This window comes from Henckelia pumila, chromosome 1, assembly GCF_033568475.1.
Source record: "Henckelia pumila isolate YLH828 chromosome 1, ASM3356847v2, whole genome shotgun sequence".
Classification (NCBI taxonomy): domain Eukaryota; kingdom Viridiplantae; phylum Streptophyta; class Magnoliopsida; order Lamiales; family Gesneriaceae; genus Henckelia; species Henckelia pumila.
The window spans coordinates 35,080,832-35,092,798 of NC_133120.1; the positions used below are offsets into that span (position 1 = coordinate 35,080,832).

Here is an 11,967-nt window from a genome sequence, read left to right on the forward strand (position 1 = left end):
GGCAGCGAGAGCTTCGTTCTATCGTAAGTATTTCTCCGATCAATTATACTTATATATTTGGACATTGTTAGAATCGACTGAGTTTTGGTTATGTTGCTCTTGAGATAGTTCTTATCGATTATTCTCAGTCGGTTTTGAATTAGAGCGTTGTTCGGAATTGTTATGATTTTTTGAAGCATAATTCGAAAATGGGGGTTTTGTGATTTGTTGGATTCAGATTTTTATTGTTGTTTTAGCATTGTTTTGAGTTGTTTGCAATGCTGTACCGCTGTCTGTGTTTCCGGTTTGATCAGTTTATTGTCATTATGCCGCCGGTTTGAGTTTTGGGATTTTGAACCGTTTGAGTTGTTTAACTTTGTCTATTATGTTTGTTCATCTTTGTTAATCTTCTTTTGCCTTTGTACAGATTCGTTTGAAGTTTGTCGAGCCCAGAGTTAGCAGAAGTCGATCATCGAAGAGTTGGACGAAAAGCGGTAAAGAGTTTACCTTGAGCCTTGTTGTTTTAGGTTGTATAGATTTTGATATAGCCTATTTTTTAGCTTATCCAGAGTTGGAGCTATTCGAGTCGAAAGGTACAAGCATACATCGTTTTAGAGGGTAGCATACTCAAGACAGTTGATTCTTGAGTTTCCCTTAAAATCACATATTTGCATCAATACTTGTTCTAGAATGTGGGACTTGTATTTTGTTGTTTGAGCTTTTGTTATATGGCTTAATTCTTTATGTTTTTCTTATTAATTCACCTCGAGCCCAAATCTTTGATTTCAGCGGGCTGTACGCCCTTTTTGTTTAGACGTTTTGGGGGATATACTGCGAGTGGCCTGGGTTGTAGAAGTTCACCTAGTGTCAGCATACTACTTATAGTCGCATCAAAGTCTAGGGGATTGAGATACGCGGCATCACCTCGATTGGAAGAGTCGGTGAGTCGTTACGTGATCTCATCCTTCGGATCCCAAAAGCATAGCAGCAATCCCTTGTTTATTAGAGTTGATATCCTGATTTTAAAGACATGCATTTAATTCATCATTACATTGGATATGGTGTGGTGATGTTGCATTTGTATGTGCTTTGTTTATATCATGTTTTACTGCTTTAGCACATGCATGATTTTATACCAGACTGCATCTCGTGAGAGGTAAGTCGAGTGTATTGGGAAGGCTCAGCCCCTACGGTTTTGTCTATTACTGGGAGATTCCGCTATGAAGGGGATGATGCTACAATGATAGGGGAGTATATGAGTACCACGCGGACTAGATATCCAGCACGGTACTTTATATTCATTCGTGACCCTGACCAGACTATTTTACCAGGGTTTTAAATCCATTTATGTATTGTATATATGTTTATATATCATTGCTTCCGTACTAATCATAGTCGCTCACGTCCAGTATTTTTTGCGTGTCTTGACACCCCATTCGACGGGGCAAGTGCAGGTTGTACACCCAGAGACTTGGATTAGTCTGTGACTAGTGAGGACAACATGATTAACTATAGGTTCTATTGTTGTTAAGTTTTATTCGATTTGGTTGTATTTCTAATTTATTTAACTTGTTTGATTCTGTCGGGCAGCATTTATTTAAGCTTTCCGCAGTATAATTCTAATTAATGTTAACTGCAGGCCTAATTAAGCTATAATTTGCTGATTAGTAGTGGATCCAGATTGGGTCGCTACAGAGTGAGCTACAGGTCTCGATGAATTTCCAACACATGACATCTCAGAACCACGTGTAGGACACTCCCTGGCATAGTATCCCGGTTGATTGCACAAATTACAATTTCCTGTAAATCCTTTGCAGACATTACTGAATTATTTCCCCCACACTGGCTACATAACCCAGCTGAAAATCCCGAACTCTGGACCAAACCAGACTGTCTCGATCCACTGAGACTAGAGGAGCTACTTCCCTGCCTCTTAAAATGCTTGCCCTTCGGCTTAAAATGATCTCTTCGGCCACCACTGTTACCACCTCCATCAAATCTACTCTGCTGCTGAAACTGTGGTTGAGGTTGTGGTTGTGACTGTGTCGAGGACTGAGGCATAAATAGAATTTCTCTCTTTATCATAATACTAGCTTCCGCTCCCTTGGCTTTGTTAAGGGCCTCTTAAATGGAATTTCTCTCTTTATCATAAAAATATCGAGATTAAGGCCATTGAAAAACTAATCGGCCTTAGCTTCCTCATTCTCTGCAACATGAGGTGCAAATCGTAGAAAGCTCGAGAACCTAGCAACATAGTCCTCGATATTCAAACCACCCTATAACGTCTCAATCTTTATTGGAGCATTACTCAACATACATACTTCATAATCAAGAATTTATGAAAATTTAAAACTTTGCGGAAGCATCATCTCTTTATTAAATAAGATTAATAAAAGTGCACAAAAAAATAGAAAATAACATTCAAAAGACTTTGCCGAAAATGGCCATCACAGAAATAATTAAACTTGTTTTTCCATCAAACCTAAAAATTGTTTGAACTACTCTCATTCATAAAAACTCGCATTCATGCATCGCCCGTTGGACCGACCCCTACCTCTTCTACATTTACGCCCACATAATCATCAATGAATGCATCAACGTCGTCGTTACCTGCACCATTCAAGTATAGTGAGTCTAATGACTCAGCAAGAGGATTTTTTCGTAAATTTAATAGAGAAAACATTATCATACAACATTCTTGCTAAAATTAACATAAATGCATCACCATAAAGCCAATCATAAACATTTAGGGGTGATGAAGTATGTGAATTGTGGTAACCGTCAAAAAGTACCATTCATAGGTTCCTGTTGTACAACAAGCATAAGACATTACGCCCGTAACTTTCATTCTTTGGATAGCCGCTCTGGACCTCATCCCGAAGTGCATACCCCGTGTAATCACCATAAGACGCATAAACCATGAAAATATTTTCCATGCAACATAACAATCATCTTATCATATCATTACATATTATGTCATTGTTACGCATCTCGAACTTTGTAAAATAATTCTCTTAAAAATTCTCGTGTAATTAACTTCATGCGTGAACTGCTTCAAAACATTTCATGAGAAACTTTCATGAGAAAATCACATAATCATGCAATACATATTTTAACCGGTCCACGTGAGCCGTTTCGTCCGTCTCGAACAATCTATTTTGAAAATTTTTCCCATACAATGTCTTAAAAACATTCAAAAGAGATTAAAAGATCTTAAAATTATATTACAGATTCAAAATGGTTCAACTCAAAAATTTGAGGCAGAACCCTGCTCTCTCGGGCGCAAAAAGTGCCCACCTGAGCGAGGCATGTCTCTCGCTCGGGCGCACCTATATGCGCCCGAGCGAGAGGCGGTCTGTCAAAAATCCCAGGCATCGAATCTTGCTCCGTTTCTTCCTGATTTTTTTGAAACTTTAAAAGATTCTCCTTCACTAAAAAATATTGACATTTGAAAAGAATTCTTTTCTAGGCATAAAACTTCAAAACTTGAAAAGAATTTTGCCCGAAAAACAACCAACATCAAGAGTTTGATTCAGACTTACAAAAACACCATATCACATCAAAAATTCTGCATCTTAACTTCAAAACGCATCAAACCTCATTACATCTACTCCCAAGACATTAAGAATACCTCACGCTTCACGTTTAAAGTTCATAATCAAATTTTTTTTACAAAGAAACATGCATCGATCATCATAAAAATCACTTAGGGTTTCAACTTTAAAATAGATATAGTCTTGAATGTGTTTCAAAATAGTAAAACCTTTCCCGAATTGATTTATTGGAATTAACCTGATCGATGGAACGATCTAGCCTTGAGAACTCTTAGAACCCAAGCCTTGAGATCCCAATGATTGAGCGAGAGATATTTTGAGAGAAAAGAGAGCGTTCAAATGAAAAGAAAATCTGAACGCTTGATTTTCTTTTCTTAACTTGTGACTAATGGGCTCCCAACACGGCCCATTAATTACATTTAAAAATCTTTTAAAATTTTACTCTATCAATACATGAAATACACTGCATCCAGTGAAAATTTAATTAAAATACATTTCATAACTCATTCCATCGCTAGACTCGTCCCTACGACCCAAAATTAAATACCAACCTGAAAACTTTTAAAATCACATCACATCACGTAAAATTTCAGGCTTTAAAATAATTCACATAATTAAACATAACAATTAATTATTCAAAATAACATGCATTAAATAATATAATTTAATTAATTGAACGTGATTAAGCTAGTGGATTATTTGGACCTTACACACCTTGTCTCAGATTTGCAAATTCTGCCCCATTTTCTTTACTGTAAGAATTAGGAAAGAAACGCTGATAGAACTCAGTCTTAAACACTTTCAAATTAATCATAGTAACTTGATTGTCCAAGGCTTTCTTAGTCATCACCCACCAACCCTTAGCTAAATCAAGCAGTTGATGTATAATCAGTCTGATTATGCTCTCATCGGAGTAATCCAAAGACTTGAATAATTGCTGAATATCTTCGAGCCATCTATGACATTATATGGCATTCTCCATTCCTTTCAAGGTCGGTGGCTTAAATTATTCAAACCTCTTTAACAACACTTCCATCGGTGTTGGAGCTAGTAGTGTCCATGGGCTTAGCGGTAGCACTACCTTGTTCAGTCTGTGGTATTTCCACTGTCTGAGGTAATCCCTCTGTCCGAGGAACTTCTTCTTTCCGTGGTGTATTTCCTGTTTTACGAGGACCCATATTTGCAATACTGATATCATACAAATAACATCAAAATATCATGATCATAATCTCAGTTCAATCATCTCTTAGCTCATCAAACTGATGAGCGCTAAATATCTCGTTCAGAATCAATCAGATTCCCTGTTTTTAATAATCACACACTTTACATGTTATTGCAAATAATCACGTAAGAAGATAATATCAAGTGATAAGACATGCTCGCATTTAAGTTTCATTCAAATCATGCAGTGAAATCAATCTTATGCGAAAATAAAATTAGGCGGATGCAACTACCCCCGTCCAAAATTTCTAATGTAGACCAAATACATCTCAACCTGGCTCTGATACCACCTAATGTGGGACCTCGTGTGCAACATGCGAAAAGACGACACAAAACAATTCGGGGAAAAATATTTTTTTTTTATATGGTGCAGCTGCTCTAGGCGCAACTTCATATGAATCCCCTTGAGAATGATAAGCAAACACGATTATAAATTAAATCGCACCCTCAAATCAATAAACAAAATATTCAAAGTTTTTTTCCAATTTTTGAAACAATTAAAAATGAATGACAAATATTGATGACAAAGAAAAGATAAAATTTGGATTTTCACCTTTAATCGACAAAACAATTAACAACAAAAATCACGAGCAATCGAAACCAAAGAAAAACTTCAGATAACTCTTATCTGACAATCTTCAGTGAAAAATCAATCGACAAACGTTTTCAAGTAATTAAACTGTTAAAAGTTTGATTTGAATAACCAAAGAAAATATTTGAAGAAAATTCTTGAGAGAATTTCAATATTTTGTATAAACTGAATATGAATTATTATTAATGAAAATAAACAAAGTATTTATAGTTTAAAATCAAAAAATAAAATATATAGAAAACTATTGCTTAGAGATATCAAAGATATCATCTAGAAAGTTTCCTAGTAGGTCTAAAACACTTAAAATAGACAAAAATATAAAAAAATATGATTTAAACCATGCACACACACAACATGCCGAAGTGTGTGTTTTTTCTCCGAAATCCTCGCTCGCTCGAGCGGAAGGAAACCGCGCTTGAGCGAGGCATACTCTATCCCGCACCTTCTTTTGAGCTCGCTCGAGCGGACAAAACCCGCGCTAGAGCGAGAACATCTCTGCCCGAATTTCTCTATGTGGCTCGCTCGAGCGGAAGAATGTGGCGCTCGGGCGAGACGTCTTCTGTTCAAAAATCAATATCTTCTCTCTTTTGAACTTCTAAGACTTCAATAACGCATAGAAAAATCCGAAACTGATCTTCAAGTGTTCAAACTCCATCATGATAATTTAACATCAACATTTGAAGTGTCTTCTTGAATTTGTTAGCTCGGTTCCTCGTTATTGGTCCACGTGGCAACTCGAATGCATCTCCAACTCTCCTTGCCACTTGATCCACATGCGAGATATTTATGATCGCATCATCCTTCCCTTCTTGAAAAGGATTTGTCCTCAAATATGGCTCATCTTCTACATCAAACAAAGATAAGTCAGACACATTAAATTTAGTACTCAAATTATACTCACTTTGGAAATCTAGTTTGTAGGCATTGTCATTGATTCGTTCTATGACGTGAAAAAGACCATCTCCTCGAGGTAACAACTTAGAACTCCCGTTCTCCGAGAAACACTCTTTTCTCAAGAGCAACCAAACCCAATCACCTGGTTCAAACACAACCTTCTTTTTTCCCTTGTTCCCTTGCTTAGTATACTACAAATTAATTTTCTCTATATTTTCACGTAGTTTCTCATGCAAGCTCCTCACTAATTCAGCTTTCTTCTTCCTATCCATATTAACCCTTTCACTCATAGGTAAAGACATTAAATACAACGGAGTCAATGGATTAAAACCGTAAACAACTTCAAATGGTGAATAACTCGTAGTAGAATGCACACTACGATTATAAGCAAACTCAATAAATGACAAACAATCTTTCCAATTTTTCATGTTCTTTTTAATGATAGAGTGCAACAAATTTCCTAAAGTTCTATTTAATACCTCAGTTTGACCATCAGTTTGTGGATGGAAACTAGTAGAAAATAACAACTTAGCTCCATGTTTACACCACAATGTATTCCAAAAGTAACTCAAATATCGAGTATCCCTATCAGAAACAATAATTCTAGGCATGCCATGTAATCTCACAATTTCATTAAAGAACAAATCTGCAACATGCAAAGCATCATCTGATTTTTGACATGCAATAAAATGTGTCATTTTAGTGAACCTATTAACCACAACATAAATAGAATCCCTTCCCTTCTTAAACCTCGGTAATCCAAGAACAAATTCCATAGAAATATCTACCCATGATTCACTAGGTATTGGAAGTGGAGCATATAATCCATGTGGTTGTGATCTAGACTTTGCCTTCCTACAAGTTACACACCGCTCACACATTCTATCAACATCATGCCTCATATGTGGCCAATAAAAGTGTTCATGGAAAATTTGATATTTTTTAGCCACACCAAAATGCCCCATTAGACCACCACTATGCGATTCCCTAACAAGTAATTCTCTAATTGAATACCTATGAATGCATAATTTATCTTAAACAAATAGCAATCACGCATAGAAAACTTATCCTTTGGACCATGAATACAAGACTCATAGATCTCACCAAAATCAACATCACATGCATGCAACTCTTTAACATGTTAAAACCCCAAAAATTTAGAATCTAAAGTAGTTAAAAGCACGTATAAGCTGGACGATTCAGCAATGCACTTCTGGGTACCAAGTCTATTTGGTGCTCAATACCTCTCAAAGGTTGTAATCCTTGAGATAGTTCCTCTGGGAATAAATCATCGAACTACTGCAAGAGAGAAATAAAAATGCTCGAAAGATTTTCGGCTGTATCACTTGTATTAAGGAGTACCTCCTTATAAAGCATCAACACAAGTGGAACATGAGAATTTAAAACATCTCTCAACTCACTCTTTTGGGCCATGTATATTTTTTTCTCGGCCTCTTTTGGCTCAATTTTTTTTCATCTCTTTTTTTATCATTCTTTTTTTCTAAGGTCATCTCACTTTTTTGTTCACTAATTTTTTCGGCCTCATCTCTCTTTATATTTTTCATTTGATCCTCCTACACTTGCTTCGGATTCATAAGCAACAATACAATAGACTATTTTTTCATTACAAAAAAATATTTATTTTTAAAATCATCATGCACCACTCTCCTATCAAACTACCACGGTCTCCCAATAAAATATGAGACGCTTGCATAGGGACTACATCACACAAAACCTCATCAACATACTTGCCAATAGAAAATGGCACCACAAATTGTTTGTTAACTCTCATCTCCGCACATTCATTAAACCATTGCAACCTATATGGTTGAGGATGCTTTAAAATAGGAAACCCCAATTTTTCCACAAGCTCGCAACTCTATAAGTTCATACTACTACCCCCATCAATAATAAGACTGCACACCTTTCCATTCACAAAACAACGAGTATGTAAAAGATTTTCTCGCTGACTTTTTTCTTCCTCCTTAGGTCGTGTATTTAACACTCTCCTAGTCACCAATAATTCACCAACAGCAGCCCCAAACCCATCCTCATCATCAGGATCCACCAACGCAGACATATTATCATAATTTTCCTCTCCCTCATCACTTTCAAACTCCACATCAACACAAGCATTAATAATCATCAATTTCTTATTTGTACATTGGCTAGAAATATGGCCAATACCTTGACACCTAAAACATTTAATATCTCTATACCGAGTATTAAAATTTTCAGATGTACCATTCGATAGTTTCTTTGGAGCCTCAAATTTGGTGTCAGATTTTGGTTTGGACACCGGCTTGTTATCCTCCCATTTTGCAACTTTCGGACGCCACGAAGTCGACGACCTTCCGCCGAAAAGGACTCGACCAACTCCTCTCCTCTTGAGCTGTTGCTCCACCTTCATGTCCGTCTGTACCATCTCATCCAAATTAAAACAGCGATGAAGCTCCACTTGGTCTTGGATTTCCCTATTCAAGCCACACAAAAACCGAGCCATTGTTGCTTCAATATCTTCCTCAACATTGGTCCTGATCATCGTGGTTTCCAAGTACTTGTAGTAATCCTCCACGCTCCTAGACCCCTGCTTCAAAGTTTACAAATTCCTAAACATATCACGATAATAATGGTTAGGCAAAAACCGCTTCTTCATGACACGCTTCATCTCATCCCACGTCTCAATAGGCTTCTCTCCACACCTCCTTCTAGTGGTCACTAATTGATCCCACCAGACTACACTACAAGAAAAATGCACAAACACAACACTTAAAAGACAACGTTTTTAACGAAAAGTGTTGTCTTTTTTTAAAAGACAACGCTTTTAGTGAAAAGCGTTGTCGTTATATGTTTTTTGTTCATCAAAGACAACGCTTTTTAAAAAAAGCGTTGTCAATAAGCTTTTTTTGGGGTCAAAGACAATGCTTTTAAAAGTGTTGTCTATGAGCGTTTTTTCCCCATGTATCACAACACTTTTTAAAAAGTGTTGTAAAAAAACAATTATTTTTATTTAAAATAAAACATAAAATAAATAATATTTCCTTAGCCCAATTAGATCCCCAAATCTCAGACCCCTTCTCTCGATCGATTTCTTCTCCAGATCCGGCATATCCCTTAGCTCCTATTTCTCTCTTTCAATTCAAAATCCCATGGCTTCGATTTTTGCTCGATTCTTCAAACAATTTTTGAAGTGACTCCGACGATGAATTGGTTGACACCTCGCAACGTTCTCGCTCGAGCCATCGGGAAGCCCACCTCGCATCTTCACTACAGGTGAATACCGATCCCTTAGTTTCCTGTCGCATAAAGTTTTCGTCCCTTTCTATAAAGAAACCTTAAAAGCTCAGCGAGAAAGCAACATTATCCAAAAGTATGCCGATTCTCCCGCTTGATCTTATCGAGGATCTCCTCAGCCATCTTCCCGTCGTGAAATCGTGGTGTTCTCTGGTCGACAGCGAGAAATTTATCAAATCACATTTGCGTCGGTCCTTAAATTCCTACTCGAACCATTATCTCATTCTCGGTGGTGGGCCTGCCCTTTATTCCGTCTATTTGGGGCCCCTTAACAAGGCGCGCGTGCTTAAACCCCCCTTTCCTTACAACAACTTGGATGGTGTCACGAGTTCCTGCCATGGTTTGGTTCTTGTGATGAGCGAGCCCCCTGTTTTTTGGAACCGCTTTGCGAGAAGTTACAGGGTTTTTCCTGATTCTTCTGTGGAACCACCGCCTGGGTCGAGATTTTATGCGTTGGTTTCATATGGGTTTGGCTACGATTCCATAACCGACGATTATAAAGTTTTGAAGGTTATGGACTTTAAAAACCATGTTACCCAAGTTAACATCCTTATGGAGACTGGGATTTTTAGCCTGAAATCCAATTCGTGGAAGAAAATCCAGGATTTTACTTATCCACTGCCATTCGTAGGGGGCCACACGTGCGCGCCTGTGAATGGGTCGATGCACACACTGGTGTATGCGGATGGAAGTACTGATGCAGCTAGAATCATGGCCTTCAGTTTTGAAACTGAGAAGCATTGTGAGATGAAGCTGCCAAAGGGTGTTAAGACGAGGGATTCCAGGTTGAGTTTGACTGTGGTTGGAGGGAGTCTATGCTTGATTTGCATGCAGAGATCTCGGGTGGTTATTTGGGTGATGAAGGAGTATGGGGTGGAGGAATCTTGGAGCATGCTGTTAACAATTAAGCCGCCTACCATGGGGCCGCATTTTTGTGTGAAACCGCTGGTCTATTCGAGGAATGGGAACAAGGTTCTGTTGAATTGGCATGAAAAAAGACTTGTTTGGTATGATTTGAGGAAGAAAACTCTTCTACAAGTTCATGTAGATGACATCCCTTTTTGCGTTGAGAGCCTTGTGTCCCTTGAAGCCCCTGGCCAAGTCAAGAAGTGTGGTACAGAGAAAAGGGAAAAGGGGGGAGCAAGAAAAGGTGAACTGATTTAATTGTGAATGTTATTTTGTGTTATTTTGTGCCTTTGTATTGGTTTTGACTGCCGTTTATTTTTGTGATGCTAAGTCAACCATGATTAGTATTATATTTCTCGAGATAATTGCTTCTATTCATAGATAATAATTGACTTATGTTTTAGTTGATAAATAAACTTGACTAGAGCTTATTTTATTACTCACAGTGGGATCATGTAGTCTTTGTTCCAAGTTTTCAGTATATTTGTTGATTGTTCCCTTTATAAAAAATGTGTGAGTTTTTTGTTGACTAGAAGTATGAAGGGTAATCTGTGAGTCATTGCTTATTCCTGACTTGACACATTTGAAAATAACTGTGCTCAGGTTCCAGCATGAGCCGCCGCCGCCGCAGCTGTAGCTCGAGTTCTTGCTGGACTACCTCCACATCAAAGGCATGCTTTATCCTTGAGCTCGGAAGAGTTAAGTTCTATATATGGATGCAGGCCTCAAGCGGTGGATGAGCTTGAGGAAGAATTCTTCGAGGAGGTTATCAAATATTATTTAGTTGTCTTTTTTGATTCACTTAAATTACTATTTAATAAAAAAATATATGTCAACAGAATAGAGCATGCTGGATATATTTTTTAGATACAAAAAATACTAACACCATCTGTGATTATACACATTAAGAGATTTCAATCAAATACTGTCGTATTTTTTGTCATTATCAATGGAGGAAGCAGACTGTTGATATTTTTGTGCTCCTAGGACAGTTTGGATAAAGACCTGATCCTGGGTGATATGTAAAAATAGACTGGTATTATGAGTTGTCTTTGAAGCACTTTGCCCAATAACACAAGCACTTCTTGTAAATCACATCTATATTCAAGTTTACCTGTGAAACTGTATGATGCTATAGTTAGTTTCATGATTATATTATAGCTGATATAGAATTCAATGAAGAAAAAACTATTTTGAGCATGATTTCAGATGTCACAATTTACATTTTATTGTGCCTTGTTTGTTGAAAATGAAAATGATTGTTGATGATTTATATTATGGGAGGACATGCAAAATATCTTAGTTTTTCCTTTTTAGTTTGATGTTGAATATCCAGTTCAATGACCGATACTCATGTTTTTCATAGATTGCATCTATTGTGGTATGTATGTTTTCCTTGAATATATTTCGCAGTTCTGTCCTACTCAAGCCATTCCATTGATAAATCTGTTGTATTTGTTTTAGGAGTTTGATCATGTAAGATATATTTTGGAACACATTCCCTCTGAGGAGATTGAACCTTCATAT

General features: G+C 37.2%; 2 protein-coding genes across 2 annotated transcripts; one reads left to right on the forward strand and one right to left on the reverse strand.

Annotated features, from left to right (window-relative positions):
- Positions 1-5,990: 5,990 nt before the first annotated feature.
- LOC140861114 (uncharacterized) lies at positions 5,991-8,782 on the reverse strand. The gene is made up of 5 exons (XM_073264119.1): positions 8,165-8,782; positions 7,989-8,077; positions 6,949-7,254; positions 6,486-6,615; positions 5,991-6,431 (listed from the first exon to the last, which is right to left on the reverse strand). Exons 1-5 carry the CDS (start codon positions 8,780-8,782, stop codon positions 5,991-5,993), a joined length of 1,584 nt encoding a protein of 527 aa, XP_073120220.1.
- Positions 8,783-9,612: 830 nt separating this feature from the next.
- On the forward strand, positions 9,613-10,698 carry LOC140861118 (F-box protein CPR1-like). Its single transcript, XM_073264126.1, has one exon. The coding sequence runs from the start codon at positions 9,613-9,615 to the stop codon at positions 10,696-10,698; it is 1,086 nt and encodes a 361-aa protein (XP_073120227.1).
- Positions 10,699-11,967: the final 1,269 nt, after the last annotated feature.